The sequence below is a fragment of the Euprymna scolopes genome, chromosome 25, assembly GCF_053919585.1.
Source record: "Euprymna scolopes isolate OS-2025 chromosome 25, ASM5391958v1, whole genome shotgun sequence".
Taxonomy (NCBI): domain Eukaryota; kingdom Metazoa; phylum Mollusca; class Cephalopoda; order Sepiida; family Sepiolidae; genus Euprymna; species Euprymna scolopes.
The window spans coordinates 67,546,258-67,566,059 of record NC_136506.1 but is presented as its reverse complement, the minus strand read 5'-3'; the positions used below and the strand labels follow the sequence as shown (position 1 = coordinate 67,566,059).

The following is a 19,802-nucleotide window of genomic DNA, read 5'->3' as shown; positions in this document are numbered from 1 at the left end:
ATAATATAAAAATATAACAGGATTTTGTTGTTCAAGCTTCCTAATACGTGCATATAATGAAAAAATATATGTAGAGGCATGTCAACAGAATTTGTCAGGATAAAAAGAAATAACTGATTGCATTTTACGATTAGATAAGTAGACAAACGATGTTGTCACTTCAGTAGACAAACTGAAATGGAGGGAAAGAGGAAGTGAACTCCTCAGTTAAACCTTAAAAAATAAAAATTTATGTATTTATATTTTATGATTTGAAAAAGTTAATCTCCAAACATAGAATTTTTTATTGTTTGAAAACAGAAAATACAATTAAATAAATCTATTTCCTTAACCCATGAATTTTCGATGCTTATTCATCTCCTCAGAGGGAAAATATTAGCAAATGTTTTTATTGGTTTTCCCTTTATTTGCTAAAAGCAATAAACATAGAAAATTAAAGTTTTTAAAACATTTTATATACACAGATTAAGGGAACTGGATATTGAGGCAGAAAAAGGATATTGTACATTATTGTATTTTCCAGAAGTCCAGAGCATTTCAAGTCCTTAAGCTAAATTCATTGTTTTTTGTAAGGCTAATGAAGTTTCTCATACTTTTTTCAAATCCAGTAATGGTATTCATCAACCTGAAAAGATATTTTGCGTCTTTGAATTTGCTGAATTATGGTCACTTATTAAACATGCATTTTGCACAATATTCTGAAAAGACGTGCCAAAAAGGAAGTTTACATTAAGATAGCATGGAAAATTTATAAAGCATGAGTGTTTGTATCCAGCTAAGAGAATCAGTTTTGTTCTATGGTATATCAACCTTTTTGAGTTTATTTAATGGCAAATTCATTTGAGAAAAAATAATTTATGCTTCAAGTTTTTTTTTTATATATCGTCAAACATTTATTCATAATATATATATTATTCCTTAATTGGAATTAATTTTTTTTTTTTTGAGATGAGCATTATATATTAATTTATTTTTATTTCAGACTATTAGTCTCATCTTTATTAGTTGTTTTTTGATCTTTTTATTGGTTTGTTTATTCACATTATCTCTATATAAATAAAATGAACTCATTTTTTCCCCGTCTGATTTTGACATTAATAGGATTAAAAATCAAGATATTTCATGCAAATATAATATGCACAAACGGCAGAACAATATCTGAGGTGTGTTATAGGCTTATTATTTCTCAAATTCCTCGATAATCTTAAATTTCTATACTTTTTCTGCTGAGAAGTCACGGCCAAAATCGGTTAAGATCAATGGAAGTGGTAAAATATTTTCTCTCTAATAAATTCCTCCTCCCCCTGCCACCACTTAACACCGTTTGGGGATCGTTCACAAGGAACAGTTGAGAAGAGAACACCGGTTTGGCTTCGTAGTTCTTTCATGTGAAGTTATTTAAAATCACTAAACTAAGCTGCAGTACTCTGTGGCGTAGTGGTTAGCGTGCTGGACAATTCACATTATATTTTCACGTTCGCGCCGACCTACCGTAGTCGTTTTTTTTTTTTTTTTTTTTTTTCCTAAACAACTGGAATGGACTTTTCTTGGTGGCCGAACTGTTAACGTTGCAGATGTTTTTTTTGTTTTTTTTTTTCACACTTTATTTTCCTACTTTTACTCATGACTCCGGGTTTGATCCTTCCTACTTACCTACCATAACATTTTTTAAAACTCCCCCCCCCCCGTCCCGGAAACAAACACTCGGGCAACGCCGGGTACCCCCGCTAGTTATAAATAAACGTGGATTTATAAGATCAAAGAATCCAACCTTGATCGCCCTTCGGGGCCCGTGGCGCAGTTGATAGAGACGTTGAATCTCTACGGTTCCAGATGAGCATTGTCTGAAGATAGAGGTTTCAATCCCACCCAAAGCGTGCCAGAGGTTAATTGGTCAAAATGTGGTGAGACGACAACAACTACGGATGGCAGTGATGGCTGAGAATGCAGTTAGGAGATTCGAAGTTCCTATCCGTCGTGGTTACCACCTGACGAAGGCCAGAGGAATAGTTGGCCGAAACGTTGTGAATAAACAAACCAATAAAAAGATCAAAAAACAACAACTAATAAAGATGAGACTAATAGTCCGAAATAAAAATAAATTAATTTATTCATAATGTTTAGTTTGGTTGCTTTATTTTACAGCATATCAACTCTTTTGGGTTTAATTATTTTGCCAAAAGGTTTTGTTCATCATATCTTCAAATATTTATTCATGTTGTTTAATTTGGGCTTTGCAGATCATAAGTTTTGTGAAGGAAAATCAATGTTTGGTGCATTTAAGTCAGGAAGTTGATACTTCAGACAGCCTAGTCTGGTAGCACCAACTAAAAGAACCAGATGCCTTTACATTTCTGATGATATGGTTGAATGAGTTTGAACTACCTTCGGACGGTGCCTGCAGAAATCAATTAGAAGAGTTATAAAGGAACCTTGGCTTCCTACAAGAAATGTTTGTCTTAAAAAGACATCTACATATAACCCCTTACTAGCCACAGTTAGGCGAACAGTTGCAGGAGAATGTGTCAAAGACTGTATTTGTGACAACATGGCTAAATCAAGTAAGATTTTTTTTCCTTGTTACCACGTGATTTGGGATGCCACATTAAGAAAGAAAAAAAACAACCCTAGTAATCTCAAGTGAAATTGCATGTATTTTTCTTTCGCAAGATAATACAATACAGGTTTTACTATTTGTGTACAATAAAATAAGGTTCGACAAATGACTATTTAGGCACATCATTTGAGCAACTTGGGATTCTTATGTCAAGAACAACAAGCAGCAACCAATTTTAATTTAGACAAACTGGAATGCTGTTTTCTTTTTCTATGAAAAATCTTTGTAAAAACAAGTTTTTTTTGGGTTTTTTCTTGACAGGTTGATTTGGAGGAATTACATAATTTGTCGATATATTTGATTTTTATGGTCATTTTGTTCTTGTAAACATTTACTATAAAAAAAAACATTTACTAAAAAAAATAATTTTAAAAAGGAAACATTTTTTTCTTTTTATGTTTGACATTTTTAATATTTCCCTTAAAGTCTGAAAAATTTTTTTTTTTTTTTTTTACAAAGATTTTTAATGTAAAAAGAAAACAACAAAAAAAAACAGCAGGTACCTATTGTCATGCGTTAATATCACATGAATGTTATATCAGCAGGATGCACTTGTGCCTTATATTGTTATAATAGTAAAACCAAGATAATAGTACTTACCCTGTACACCTAAGATTTGCATATGCAAATGAGCCAATCCACAAGCAATGGAAAGGGCAATTTTTATCAAATCTTGTTTTGAGATGACATTTTTATTCAAGAAGTCATAAAGTGAACCATTTTCGTGGTAATCTGTCACAAGCCATAATTGCGTCCAGGTTCCATTGTCTACAAGGAAAAAAGAAAGGATGAAAATTTTAAATTAAATCTCAGAAAAAATGCTTACAGAAAGAAAAAGATTAAAATGCCAGGTGTTGTTCACATTATTTATAGTCTTCGGACTACTGTTTTCATCTTAAGTGTTATTTGCACAGTGTTTCGATCAATGTAATCTTTGCCCTTCTTGTATCTTGTCGAACTCTGAACTCTGCACAGAATTTTGAACAGAACCATTTATGTAATCCACAAAGGCACCGTGCCTTTTTTCTGTCAGCTATGACTGGATAGAAATCCTAAGTAATTTACTTGCACTTAGGATTGAACCTTCAACCTCCCAAAGAGTGTAGCTTACAATTGAATTTTACCAAGTACTTTATTCACTATGCCATGGATCTTGGAAAAGATTTTTCTATGAGAAATAAATCCTATGAGTTTTTTTTTTGTTTTTTCTTTCAATAATTATGTGTGCTTTTAAGAGGATCTTTGTAAACATTTATTTTATATGTATGTAAATGTAAACAATTAGAGTGGGGATTAGTTTCACATAGAAATGTAATTTAAAATAATTCAATATTTTCAGGCCATACTAGCGTTTTGATGAAGTTTATTCATTTTTCTATGAGGGAAAAATGGTGTACGTTTCTTTAGGGTATGCAGGTTTTTTTTTTAAATGTTTTTTTTTTTTTTTATTTAACATTATTATGTGCGGTTTTAAGACAGTTTGTACAATGAAGAGTTTGCCACTCAGATAAGGGTTAGTGGTAGAGTTATGGAAGGGTGTTTATTTTAAAGTGGTTCTCATTCAGACTTAGGATTAGCGAGAGGATTAAAAGATTTTTCGGGGTGGAACTTGTTTGTAACTCAGATTTAAAGTTAATGGTACAACAGGTTCAGATGAGGTACTTTTAGTAGGTAGGCTTGTCACTCAGACCTAGACTTAGTAGTAGCATATTTGAGTACTAACTGCTCTAAAAGGTAAACATGACTGGGAAATGGAGGATCATTATACACTTAATTTATGTGCGAAAATAATCCCTCTCTATTTCTAAATTCTAAATTATTTTTGCTGTGATATTTTTCTTTTTTCTACCAATTTTTTTTAAAGGTATTCACACAATCATTTAACAGAAAATCTTATTTACTTTTTTTAATTAACAAATTTATGTCATTTATTACAACAATTAAAATTTGGAAATATATTTGAAAACCAATATTTCTTGAAGGAAATTTTATAACAGAATCACAAACTGCATTAATTTTAAACAAAAAAGTTTTGTTTTTCAAAATAAACAAAGTTTACAAACCTCATTTCAAACTAACAGCCAAATTATTTACTTTCACTGAAAGCGGGTTACAATTTTTGTGGGGAGCCTATTTAAATCCAATGGTACAAAAAAAAGAAACCAACATGAAATTATCATTTTAATGCATAAAAATAATAAAAACATTATTCTAAACACGTCATGTTGAAGTTTTATTTTTAAGAAAACAAAAAATAAAAAATGAATGGACCAGTATATTTCATACGCCGACAATAAGTGAGATTTAAGTTTTTGCTGACCGTTTTCCAAATTTCATGACAAAATTCCTTACAGGGGAATGATAACAACATGCCAAGGGTAAAAAAAATTCTGAGGCAAAATGGACGTTTTATGGCATTAAAATTTTTATCATTACTTTCCTAAACATTTTTCAAATATATATCATGTAGATTGTTTATGAAAGCATATGAAAGGATATTTCTGAACAAAATGGTATTTCAAAGACTTAGTGTTTTGGTTTTTAAAAAATATGACTATTTTAATAGATCTGTGGGGAAAATGGTTTACCGTACAAACGTCCTCGTGTCTGTCCTGTGAGTTGCACGCGTCAAGAAAGAAAGAGTTCATCATGGCAGCCGTGACGTTTTGTAGTAAACGAAGTCTCGCGAGATCACGTGAGCGTGCTTTATAAAAACAGGTCACTTGTTGGTGGGAGACGATCAAGAAATTACTTGACTTGTGAGAAGTGGCAAAATCAGTTGGGAGAATTTGTGTGAGCAGTGATTTTTGCCTGTTGATCGACCGCTAACTATTTCGGCCCATTTTTTTGCAATGGACAAGTTTGATCTGAGATCAATACCGGAGTTCGATGGCTCCTCCGCCGGACCCTCGGTAGTTGAGTGGTGGGAAAAAGCTAAGCTTATCTGCCAGCTTTGCAAAATAAAGGATCCCATGCTTGTCATCCTATTGAGGCTGATCAAGGAGCATACTCCGTTTATCAACAGCTCGGGGATGAACCAACTCTGGAGTAGGTTAAGGAGGCACTATACACGGCCTTTGCTACGGATCCTTTTATTGCCTGGAGGCAGTTCACCGAACGGCGGCTTGGGTTGGATGAGACGGTGGACATCTACCTGGCGGATTTAAAGAGATTAGCTGCGTCATTTGGTGGCGTGACTGAACGCATATTAAGTTGTGCCTTTCTCACAGGACTCCCAGACGACACCAGCCAACTGCTACGAGCATCGTCAAGGCTCAGCGAGATTGGGCTTCAGGAATTGTTGGCTAGAGCCCGCAATATTTTAAAAGAAAAAGATGCGAAGCTGGTGCTAGCAGCTGCAGAAGCATCTACTCCATTAGAAGATGGCGTAAGATGTTATAAATGGGGCGGGACAAACAACTTTTCTAGGGACTGCCGAAGCAGAAGCAGTGTAAAGGACACGTCTACTCAGGAAACGGCAAAACGCATGCGTTGCTACCGGTGCAGCAAGCTAGATCACGTAGCAAGGAATTGTCCAGGAAATGGACAAGGGGAGTAAACTATAGCACCAGTATTCTCCCCAGATTATTGACAAATAAGGCGCTACTCACAGTGAGTGAGCATGAACGGGTGTGAACGCTTTGCGCTCGTAGACACAGGGTGCACACAGACTCATGCGCAAGGTATGCTGACAGTTGGTGGGGGCACGCTAGCCTCTTGTGGAGTTAGTGCCATTCGTACACGTGTCGGTGATGGGCCTACAGTAACCGCACGACCCCTGGTTGTGAGCGGGGACCTTCTTGGTTATGACCTGCTGTTAGGAATGGATGTTATCAAAGAATTGGGTGAGGTTCATATTGATGGTGAGGGTAGGGCACATTTCTCGAACGCCTGCCTTGCTCTGGGTGCATCCATGAGACTGGAACAGCCTGATTTTCATGTGGAATTCGACCAGCGTACGAGGTCCTGGACAGTTTCTTGGAAATGGTCGGATGAGCAGCCACCCTGGAATAGGGTTCCGGAATATGAAATTCTCCCTGGAGCTCATGGAGAATACAATAAGGAACTACAGATTTGGATAAAAAATGGATGGCTAGTTCCTTATCCAGAGAAGGAATTAGGCCCCCCCAAAGTGTCTGATCCCGTTAACGGCGGTTATCCAGCATAATAAACAGAAGGTGAGGCCAGTACTCGACTATCGGGAACTAAACGAGCACATAAATCCTTTTACAGCCCACACGGATGCATGTACCGAGAAGTTGAGGGAATGGTGGCAAGCAGGATCTAATGTATCTGTGCTGGATCTTCGTAAAGCATACCTTCAAGTGCATGTCCATCAGTCACTATGGTCCTATCAAACGGTGCTCATCAAGGGAGAAAGGTATTGCTTAACCCACATGGGATTTGGACTTAATGTGGCGCCACCAATTATGCAAAGGATTGTTGACGCTGTATTGACTAAGGATGAGCGCATTCAGTGGGCAACATCTGCATATATTGACGATGTGTATGTGGATGCAAAAATTGTGCCTGCAGTGCGCATAAAAGAACATCTTCACAACTTTGGCCTTCTCAGCAAGGAACCAGAAAGGCTACGGGACGGTGCAAGATTGCTCGATTTGTAGGTTTGGGAAAAAGATAATGTCCTGTGTTGGAACCGAAGCAATGAAATCCCAGGTATGCCCTGTGTTTTCACGCGACAGAACATATTTTCATTGTGCGGAAAGTTGGTTGGACACCTTCCTGTGGGTGGCTGGCTTCGTATTGCAGTGGCATTCATCAAACGGAGAGCCTCTGACGTCACCACTGGATGGGATGACAAAATTTATGACGCTTCTCTCAATACAATGGTCAGAGAGGTCCTCACCAGAGTGCACAAAGAAGATCCAGCACGGGGCAGACGGCATGTTGACAGCCAGGACCGTAGTGTATGGGTTGACACAAGCTTTCTTGCCATTGGCGTGTTGTTAGTCCATGATGGAGCCGTAGTGGAAGAAGCTTGCTGGTTATGCCCAGAAAAGGACTCCCAACACATAAACCTGACAGAACTTGATGCACTGATCAAGGGAATGAACTTGGCAATCCTTTGGAAGACAACCACCCTGCGACTATTCACAGATTTTGCTTGCGTCCATAAGTGGATTTCAGACACTCTTACCGGACGGGCTAGAGTGCGAACCAAAGCAACAAGCGAGATGCTCATCCGTCGATGACTCAACACGATCATGAGCCTGGTGAATGAATATGCACCATCAATGGAGGTGTCCCTGGTCCGATCCAGCGTAAACAAGGCTGATTGTTTAACAAGGGTATCTCAAAGATGGCTTGATGCTATAAAAAGACCTGTTGAACCTATGCAACCTCCCTGTGCCGCATCTATATCCCTGGTCAATCTAATCAGATTAAGGAAATCCACCAACAAAGCGGGCATCCTGGAGTCAAGCAGACCCTATATTTTGCCAAATTGGTTGAACTAGGAATGCGAAGGGCAGACGTCATGGAAGTGGTCAAAAACTGCGTGGAATGCCAGTCCATTGACCCGGCACACGTTCGCTGGGAAAAGGGGAAGTTGGAAGTTAGGAGTCACTGCAGCTGGCTAGCAAGACATTACTCACCACAATGGCAAGGATTTCCTGACTCATTGATTGCGGTCCATCAAGGTTTGCCATATGGCGTATGCTGCGTTGACAAGATAGTCACTATTGTCCATCAACTAAATAATATTTTCCTTGAACGTGGACCTTCAACAGAGATATTGCTTGACAATGGTGCTGCATTTACCAGTGAGCAGTTTAGAAAGTTTACGGACAGCTGGGGAGTACATCTGAGGTTTAGATGCACCCATGTACCTAGTGGAAATGGGATCATTGAACGGAATCATCGAACCGTCAAAACAATCGTGGCTAGATCAGGCTGCACAGTGTTTGAGGCAGTTTATTTGTACAATGTAACCCCAGAAGATGACATCGAGATTAGTAGCCTCCATGAAGAGATAGAGATGTTCGACCCTCAATCCGCAGACGAAAGCACAAGTGAAGATGAGGCATGTGTCATCCCCCCTCAAAGAAGCACCCGGCAAAGACGATCACCAACCCCTTGCCATCTCTGATCATGAGATCAGGGGAGGGGGAGTGTGGGGAAAATGGCTTACCGTATAAACGTCCTCGTATCTGTCTGTCCTGTGAGTCGCGTGCGTCAAGAAAGAAAGAGTCCATTATGGCGGCCGTGACGTTTTGTAGTGAACGAAGTCTCGCGATATCACGTGTGCGTACCTTATAAAAACAGGTCACTTGTCGGTGGGAGAGGATCGAGAAATCATTTGACGTTTGAGAAGCGGCAAAAACAGTTGGGAGAATTTGTGTGAGCAGTGATTTTTGCCTGTTGATCGACCACACTATCTTGAAATATGCTCGGTGGACATTACTAATTAACGACAGGAAAGGATTGATTTACGAAAGTGAAACCTGTCAAGTGAAGGTTGAGGATATGTGTTGCATGAAGAGAAAAGATATGAGAATGATATGATGGTTGTCTAATGAGAGTTTAAAAGACAGACTTAGATCAAATAACCTCATAGAAAGATTATATGTAAACAGCAATAGAGAGATGTGCAGAACAGGAGACTCCATTGATCTAGTCTCATATGATGGACAGGAGTTTTTGGGTTGGTAGATGTACAAACAGTTAAGATAGTAAAGTCAGTTGGCACAGGTAGGCCAAGGAAAACATGGAAGTGATATGGTTACACTTCAGAGAAAGAACTTAATTTGAAAATTTCTAAAAATCATGCAACACATGCTAGTATATAGCATTACAAATCAATAACATCTTTTTGTTAGCAAATAGTAAAATATCATCTCATGCGCTGCAACAAGTCATCTCTTATTTATGAGCAATTATATGGATGGAAAGAGAAAGTAAACATTCCAATCGTATAAATTTAATTTGCATTTATACTTGACTATTTTTATACTCAAGTTAAAAATGAAAATTGGCTCAAACTGATGACAACAGAAGGGAAACCGTTTTTTTTGTTTTTTTTTTAATTTTAAATTTTATTCATTAGAGTTTAATTAAAAAATATAAGGTTGAATTTGGATGAATATTGCTGAAATTTCGTATCTTATTTAAACTTAATTAATGATTAATTCTACTAGGATGTATTTTTATGATTATTCAAAGTGTTATAACTAGGGCTATGACAACAGCATATTCTTTTTATTGTTTTGATTCTCAGGTATATATCCATTGATATCTTATGTTTTTATGTAGAGTGATGTGGTTCTCGGTTGATTAATTGTGTCTAACTGTGTCGGAAATATACTCGAGAGTAAAAACAATGAAAAGAATATGCTGTTGTCATAGCTCTAGTTATAACTAAGCAAAGTTTACAAAAAGTATTTTAAAATTGATAAAGTGTATAGACTCATTAAATTTTATATTGATCATAATTTGCAAGTTATTTTTATGAAAAATATGTAAATATTTAATCATTTTTAATTGCGTGGAGTTCTCTTTAAAATGTATGTTGTCAAATTCTGAATAAAATTGCAAACATGTTGAGTTGAAATACTAAATTTGTAAACATGCCTTTTCCCAACACCATAACTGATAACTATTTGTAATAGAGAGTGCAAAAATAATGACTTCCTTTTTTCTTTTCCTCTGCCTCTCTTTCCTTTTTTTTTTTTTTTTTATAATTCTTTCTCACTTTCTTTTTCCTCTCCTAAAGTTTGGGGAATATTTATTAATCAATGTCTAATATAAAAGTTTTACAAAAATTGGAGTTATTTGAATTTTTATATGGACTTTCATTACTTTTAATTCAGTCAGAGATTTTTTTCCTCTCAGCACCAAAGCAAACAGGGTCCAGACCATTTTTGAAATGGCTTTCTCTCAGATGTATGTGGTATGTTGCTGGTCCTATACAGTTCTGGGAGGTCCACGCTTCCAGGCTTTTCCTTCTAGCTTTGAGAAGATGTTAGTTTTTTGTTATTCACTTACCAGAGAATGCCGATGAGGTTGCCCAGGCATTTTTTTTTTTGCAAACCAGAGCGTTCTTCCGTTAGGTTGCTAGCTCTTCAATCCCACTTTTCGACCCTTGTGTCACATGTTCCTGACGTGAGAGGAAAATGAATAACTTCCATCCCTTTTTTGCCTGCTTTACATAAAAGTAAGCCAAACTAAATACAGCTCATATTAAAAATTCATAAGGATTATTTCATTAGTTTAGGAGTGAATCCTGGACATATGTAACATTAAACAAACATGGGCGTTTTCGAAAATGCATGTGCACACTCACCAGTGAGCAATCAAATTGTACATCAATACGCCTTCACAAATATGCACTTACACATGTTTGCTCACGCCTGCGCGTGATTAAGAAAACAATTTCTATACTTTTCGTTGCACGATGTGTTTATACGTGCCGGTCTTTCTTTCATAGTTGATTCTCACCGTCGTATATGACTAGCTGTGATCCTCTCATGGTTGTTGACAGCCTCGTCTGTTTAGCTAGACAAACAAAACTATTCGTGCAAGAAACACAATGGAGACTAGTTGAGTTTTCAAAGGTTTTATTTAGAGAGAAGGAGTTTATCCATTGCAGGAGAGACTACATAAATTATTTACTTAATTTTCTTAACTTAGTTTAGAAAATGGGAGGCACACTAGCAGTTTCCAGGCAACATTCACTTAGATTATCTCACATTTTCATGTCATGTTCACTTTATTTATGAGATTGCCCAGAAATCTGTTCTTCTCGAACATGTGGCATCATCCTTCCATATCGTTTAACACCTGTTTTATCAATAGTGTCTATCTCTGACTCCCACTTTTGTTAGTGTAATTCTCACCAACATTCAAATTAACTCAATCACTGCTTATTGGTGTAGGGTCTCATTATATAATACATACCTAATTTTTATATATATATATATATATATATATATATATATATATATATAAATTTGAATAGACTCAATGTCATTCATCAGTAGTTTTGGATTAAAAGATGTAATTGAATTTCAAAATAAATACTGACAATGTATAATTTCAATTGGTCCATTTTTATGTTCACAATTAAAATTTGTGTTCTTGTCCGAAAATTCCCATATTAAAAACACAAAAATAAAGAAAAATTTGTATGATGTACGTACCCATGACAAAAACAAACTGTCATATTCCAAAAATTACATAAATTGATCAAGTAGTTTTATTTTTATAAAATCATTTTTAAGCTATTAATGGGAATTTGTAGGCATTACAAGATAAATTTTACAAATTACCACAGTCTCAAATCTAATATATCTCGTACTATCAGCCAATCCTCAACCTCTATATCATCGCTGCAATGTTGTACCCCTATGCCTGTTTTACAAGGACTTTAATGGAAAGTACTCTGATGAACTCATAGTACTAATGCCCCCTCAATGTAAATACCTTCAACTACTCCAAGCAGCAAAATCCCACCCTTGCATTGTTGAAGTCCTAAATGCCAAAAAGCCTTCTACTCTAATAGTTTCTTCCCTCAAACTGCTAGATTTTGGAATTTCCTTCCCTGACTGTACTAACCTACAAAGTTTAAATGTAATGTGAACAGACACCTCACTGTATAACTCCACATAGTCTACTGTTAGACACAATCCCAAATAATAGCCCTTTATGTTCCAAGTGGCAATATGCCTTGTTTGAGGTAAAAAACATGTTTGAATTATTGTAATGTTTGTTATCTCCCTTTGTTTCTTAAGATATATTTTCAAAATTGTGGACAGTTGCTCCTCAGTTATGCATAAAATTTGATTTTCTTATTTAAAAATAAAACTTGAATCAATTTACATGATTTTTATAATATGATATTTTCATTCCATCATGAGTATTTACATCATACAAATTTTTATTTTTGTTTTTTAATATCAGGGTAATTCTGGAAAAAAAAAAAAAAAAAATTACCTTTATTGTCAGCTCCAACAAAGCCTAAAATATTTTCATGGCGCAACATAACAGTTTGGTAAATTTCAGCTTCCCTAAACCATGACCGTTCATCTCTGGAGGAAAATACTTTCACAGCTACGGATTCACCTCGCCACTGCCCACGCCACACTTCACCATATCGACCTTTGCCGATTATTTCGATCAAACGAATCTGCCGAGCAATCGTGCGCTGTACCAAAAGTGGGAGACCTGGACAGGATGAAAAAAAGAAAAAAAAAACAGAATAAAGAAAATGAAAATATTTTTAAAATTTAAAAAAAAACGAAAATGAAAATATTTCTAAAAATTTTAAAACAAAAACTGAAAATATTTCTAAAATTTAAAAAAAACAAAACAAAGAAACTGAAAATATTTCTAAAATTAAAAAAAAAAGGAAAAAAGTTTATCTTTACAGTTATCACTTCTCTTGTGTTTATAATTGATGTTTTTACAGTATAGTTTGTTAATTAAATTATTAGGTGAAAGTACAGAATAGGTAAAGGAAGCCCCACCCACCCCTTCCTATGTTAAGGGGTTTTCTCAATAATATTTAGAAAAAAAGCATTTTTAACATAGGGAAGAGCAACCTGATGAGAAGTGAAAAGAGTAATCGTAAAGATAACCAAAAAAAATTTTTTAAATAAAATCATTGGGATGAGCGCGAGAAAAATTTTGTTTTTGTTTTTACTGAAATTAATATTTCTGACAAAGGAGTAAGAATTGCCATTTTCTGAGTCAGCTATTGTTTTAGTTGGGTAATATATGAAGATTTTCACTCTTCCATCTCATTACCTCTGCCAAGGTATGCATTATGTTTTTAATGTGTAGACCCGAGCATCCATATCGCTTGATCAATCATCTAACTTTCTCAAAATATTATACTTTTAAAACAAAATTAATTTTAGATATCTAGGCCAAAGATCAAGCTCATAGAAAAGGTTACTCTTTTAGCTATAACTTTGGTTCTATTCACCAAAAAGACTTACTACAAGGCCCATATTGTAGCCACCAAAATCCTGCATCTGGTCAGTGTTGAAATTTTGACAGAATTTCAACTTCTGATTTTTCCAAATTCTATGTATGAATCTCATGCTCTTTGAGAACAATACTCATGCAATATTTCAGCTTGATCAGATAAATATTTTTTGAGCAATCAACCTTTCCATGAAATAACTTTGAAACCACTTCATAGAATATGAAGCAATTAGGACAAGATAAGACTTTGGTCTATCCTTACGTTGTCAAGTTATCCTCTCATAAACTACTTATAATTTCACAGTACTTCTTGTGTACACAATACTTATAGGTACCACTGAGAATCAAGTTGCACCTAACTCCCTTTCTACAAATTAAACAAGGGAACTTACATTTTTCTTGGAGCTTTCAAACACTACAACAACTAATCATTACTTTTGTCTTGGTAGCATTTATTTTCAGACCTTTGCTTTTCCACAACATTTCTCAAAGTTTCCACCTTAACAAGTAAACCTTCCATCTGTATTCTTTGGATTCTTCAGAATACTGTTCTCATCTTCACTGTTATTTTCATAAGGCTTCAGTCGCTGTTACCTCCGACCCGCTTCAAGTGTATTTTGTTGGACTTTAGAATCTTTTTGTCAAACTTGGGAATCGGCACAGAATTTCAAACCAAACTTATTAATTGATGCAAGGTAGTAGTATGCTTTCATTCCATCAGCCATAAATGGGTAGAAATCCTAAGTGTATTTTGAGCAGTGTAATTGTATTTTGAGCATTGCCCACACTGAAGATTGAACCTTCAATGTTAAGAACTGGTAATTTATTATGCCACAGATCTTTGTAAGAACCCGTGGCATAGAGGATTAAGTAATTTGTAAAATTCAGTTGTATGTTTCACTCTTCTGGATTGGTTGGTTGGTTGTTTTTGTTTTACGTCATATCAACCCTTTTCGGGTTATTTAATGCCGAATCACAAGATTTTGAAGCAAGATTTTTTTATAGAATATATTTGTTGTTTTCAAGTTGGTTTCTATTTAACCCATAGTTGGGACCCTAACAGGTACTACCACTCTGGGTCAGAGTGGACATGGGAGCAATGGCAATTAAAGGGTGGCTCCACACTCCCCAAAGCCCGCAAGCTGGGGCCTCACCACTGGATATAGTTTAAGGTCATATCCAGGACCCACTCTTCTGGAGGTTGAAAGTTCAATCCTCAGTGCGGGCAACACTCAAAATACGATTGTGAATTACTTAGAACTCCTATCCAGTCATGGCTGACAGAACAAGAGCATGCTACCCTCGTGTATTAAAGAGTTTTGTTTGAAATTCTGTGCAGATTCTTGAGTTTAACATGATACACTTGAAGTAAGTCCGAGGTTACATCGATTGAAACGTTGTCAAAAATAAAACATCCAAGATGAGAACAGTAGTCCAAATAATCTAAAAATTCCGAAACATAATATTCCATTGCTTCACAAACAAGTACGAAATCAGCATAAAGCATCTCTTCCAAACAAATTCTACAAAACTTCATAGACAATGCTTCTACATCACAAGTGTAAAGCGACAGATTTAGTATAGAATCCTGATGTACTCCTATATTAACATTAAAGCTATCACTGTGCTCTTATTTCTAAAATGATTTTCATTTTTATAAATTGCTTGAAAAACCTTCAACCATTCATTTGTCTTTACTTTACACAAAGGTCACCAAAGATCTTTTAGCACACATATGATGGTAGCATAGCTGAACGTGGGGTCAATCATACCCAATCACTTGATCTACTCTAAGTAATATCCAATGATTTTCTTGTTTAAAATAAAAGATACACTTACCTGAACCCGAACCTGAGGGTGACCAATCATCGATAAGACTGCGTAAACTCCCTCGCTGGTTCGGTTGAAATCTTTCAACAGCTGAGTTAGCAGCAAAATAGGGTTGACTCCGACGCTGGCACAGACATACAACACCGATCAGTATTATTATTAACACAGCAGCTACGCTAATACCGATTGTCAGTGCATCATTAGTATCAATTCCAGGAGAGTGGTTTGCTGAAAAAAAAAAAAAAAATATTATTTTACTTTTGAAAAAATAGCAAAATAATAATTCTCTCTATTTCTCTTTCAGCATATATAAAAAAAATGGTATCATTGTTTGTTTTGCAAAGCTATATGACCGTATTAAAAGTGTCAAATTTTGATTTATAATAACTACTTAAAGGCAGGTGCTTGCGAAGGATGATCATCTTTTAAACCAACACATTGCACATTATGTACTTATGTGCCATGTCGCAATTAGTATAAATTCCAAAGATTATGAAAAATGAGGCTGTAGGTAATGCACTAGGGGTATTTTAAATAAAGAATAAGCCACAATTATATTTTAAGCTCTTATGTTTAAAAATGGTGGTACATATTTAGTCAAAAGTATTGATTGCAGTTACCTCCCCTTGAATTTTGCAAACTCTCCAACATTTAAACATACGATAAAACTCTAGAAATTGCTAAACTCGATAACTTTTTATTTTTATTTGATCATTTTCTGCAATTTTTAGAATTTGTACTTATTTCAACATGACATCTAAGTACTTAATGTCTTCACCTGAAATGTCTTGGTTTAAAGGATCACTAACCTACACAATTCGAAAGTGTATGCATTAACTGGAAGTTGTCTGAATCGAAAATGTTACATATTAAGTATTTTGAGTTATATAAGCGACAGTTAGTCAGAAATTTGATCAGCCGAAACGGCTAGGATTAGATAAAGTTTGATTGACTGATATAATTCAACCATTCAATGATGAATTTTAGAATTAAAAATGTTATATATATAATTCAGGCAACAAGGCTTTTACAGAACCATAGTTAATTGGATGTAATTAGTCCATTGGACAAAACTAAATTTCATTTTCCTCTTGGATAATTCTTTCCAACATGGTCACAGGAGACCTACAAAAAAAGATTTTTCTGATTGTTTCACTATGTCACATATCGCTTACCTGGAATCTGGCTAAAAGATACTGTTAACTCTAGCCCACTTCTGGTCAGAAGCCATTCCGTTGTTAACCACGGAGAGGTCAAACCTGGAAAAGGTTTTATCAAGGTGTCTTGTGCGCGTTCACTGCACAGACCCTGAGCATCTGTTCATTGTGCCAGTCCAAAGTTGTTGCTGGATACTGACATTGGTCACAGTGTCAATTTGGTCTCAGTCAGTACTGCAACTGAAGAATTCTTTCTCCAGATAAAATTGTAACTCACATTTAAAACGAGTTTTCTTTTGGAGGTTATAATGATGTTCATTTTCACCTACTGGATAAGAAAGTTGCTAACAAGAATTTTCAACTCCATCAAATCAAAATAAAAGTCTAACCACACACAAACAGACCCCTACGTTTCCAAGAACAACTGACCGTCAGATTCCAGGAAACGAAACTGTACAGGAGATTATTTTTAAAAAGGTTTTATCTTTTAACATTTAATCTTTTTTCAAAGAGAAATCAAATTCAGGTGTTCAAATTCAAAATTAGAAATATTTTCAATTTCTTGTGTTTTTTTTCTTAGCCAAACATCGTGCACCTACAACAAGTCTTATCTGCATATATCACGACTTGCAACACATTAAACATGCTGTCTAATGCACATTTGCAGGTTTCTAGATCAATATTATTTTATGAAATCTGATGAATTTTGGTTTAGGATACTTGCTCCATTCCCACAACCAGGATCATCAGGAAAGATTAGCATTCGTATTGACCCATTGTGCTTGAGAAAAACGAGTTTAGCTCGAATGTAGATGCTAGTGAATGGAACTTAAAGACACACAAAAAAAAAGATTCAGAGAATTTGGGTGATATATAGATTTCAGAAAGTCCCCTGCCTATGGAACACATTACCATGGAGCTGCTTCGCTGTGAATTACAATGTGATTGTTACCGAATCCAATGTCAACAAATTCTTGTCATGTTGACTTTGCTATTCCAAGGAAATACAAAAAATTTACCTTCTAAAAAGATTTTTTTACTTTTATTCACCATATTATCACACTGACACATTGATTGTCATTAGATCACAGAAGATAAGCTATTTTGAGCCTGGCTAGTACCAAATGGGTGACTATATGGGGATACGAGCTACTGTATGTAGAAGGATATCGTCACCTCTCTGCAAAAACGGCAAAAACTAATCTTATCTCCTCTAACAGACGTATACATGCAACTGGGTACTGCTTGTGAATTTGATATTCTCTAGCGGTTTCCTCCTTTGGAGGAAGCTGGTTCAACTCTACCGAGAGTGAATGTCGTGCTTAAACTAAAAAAAAAAATAAAAATGACACTCACACACATATCTGTGTTCAACAAGTCATTTGTATAAAAATGCCTGCATCTGTGCCGTCTTCCTCGTTATGCTTGTAAAGAGGGAACTAAGATTCTGCACTCCGTGACTGTTAGCACTAGAATCTCAATAGCCAATAAGATAAAAGAGAAAGAAAACCATGGCAACATACCTAGATACACCAATGATATCCTTAATATGTACTGATCATTTGCTATTACAAACGAGTTATTGCTTATCAAGGTCCAACAGCCACTTGAGGATAAGGCTTAATGAGTGAGATAACATCATAAAAATTGGTAACGATGTTATTGTGTAAATGTTGGAAAGAATAATGAGAAAACTCGGAAAGAGTGAAATGAATGTATTAAACAGAAAATACAGAAACCATGTTAGTGGGAACTCTGCTCAACTAAAGGACAAATTTATGACTGTCTCTCTATGAGTCTTGGGTTCAGACTGCTGAAAACTAGTTTCTTCTGAAGCATCTACTGCTATTTCTACTGCTTGGATTCTCCTTTGAAAAGTCACCGGAAGTGACGTCATGAATAGTCCGGTGTCAGAATTTGTAGGGGTTTCACTCAAACAGATATTGAAGCTGAGTAGAACTTGATTATTTAACAGGACAAATCAACAAGAATTTGTTAATATTGAACTTGAAAACGATCATGTTGTAATCAGCTGGGAAGTAGCTCCACTGTATTATGTTCCACTGACCGGTAGTTCTTGGAAAGAAACTTTGATCATCAAAGTTCCGTTTAGTTTTAGGTATAGAGAGCAAGAAAGGAAAATTATTTATAATCGTTGTAGTTTTTGTTGTTTAACAGGAGGGAACCATAGATTGGCAGTCAGTCGAGCACCTGCCATGAAAATAAAGATAGAGTAAAGAAATCTATTTTGTGAGAAAGTGGTTGTAGGAAACAGATGAGAACATCCCCCACTAGATTCCAAAGTTGCTTTTGTGTTCGGTCAAGGCAGAAGAGAGTTCTGAGTGGTACCTACCCAGATGTGGAAACAGTGTTCCATCTTAGAATGCATTTGATTTTTATAAAGATAGAGATGTTTCTGTCTCTCTATATTATTATATGTATAGTCATTGGAGAGACAGAAACATATCTTTCGGAAGCAAAGTGTAGCTACATGCTAGTCATCTCAATCATGTTTTATGCATGTGAGGTATGAACACTGAACGCAGATTTACAAAGGAGGATCCAAGCAGTAGAAATAGCAGTAGATGCTTCAGGAGATTCCTTGGTGTCTTATACAAGAACGATATCATCAACAATGAAGTCCGCAGAAATGTTACACAACAAATATATCACTATGAAGACCTATTGACTATGATGAAAAAGAGGAAACTCAGATGGTATGGGCACATAACACACTCAGAAAGACTTGCAAAGATCATCCTGCAGGGAACAGTCCAGAGGAAAAGAAGACAGAGCAGACAAAAAAGTGAGCTGTCAACTTTCTTGCTTGGGCAAGGAAAAGCTTCAATGTTACCCAGGCACTCACTAACAAGTGAGCTTTATCTACCATGCAGCACCCTTACGACCCTGGTGAGTTATGGGACCAGTCATCGTAAAAAGAGTGACAAAGAGGATTGTGTAATTCAAAGAACAGAAAATGTCAGATTCTAAAACTCATGCGGGCTTGGCTAGTAACTTTTCTATTTGGCTAGTAAACGAAAATATTTAGTTGTTTTTAGGTCAACTAAAGATAAATTTGTCCATAGAGCCGTGTACAAGAATCATGTCATCAACAACGAAGTCCACAGAAATGTCACACAACAAATGTTACTATGAAGCCCTACTGACCACAGTGAAAAAGATGAAATTCAGATGGTATGGGTACATAATACACTCATGCTGCAAGGAACATTTCTGGGAGCATATTTATT

General features: G+C 35.8%; 1 protein-coding gene across 1 annotated transcript in view; it reads right to left on the bottom strand.

Moving 5' to 3' along the window:
* Positions 1-19,802, bottom strand: part of LOC145247420 (TGF-beta receptor type-1-like) — a 174,563-nt gene that overhangs the window by 15,576 nt on the left and 139,185 nt on the right. Inside the window, exons 4-6 of the mRNA XM_080109180.1 lie at positions 15,404-15,622; positions 12,569-12,799; positions 3,218-3,385 (exon numbers count right to left, since the gene is read on the bottom strand). Of these exons, the coding sequence (XP_079965306.1) occupies positions 3,218-3,385; positions 12,569-12,799; positions 15,404-15,622 (618 nt within the window). The remainder of the gene's footprint in view (positions 1-3,217; positions 3,386-12,568; positions 12,800-15,403; positions 15,623-19,802) is intronic.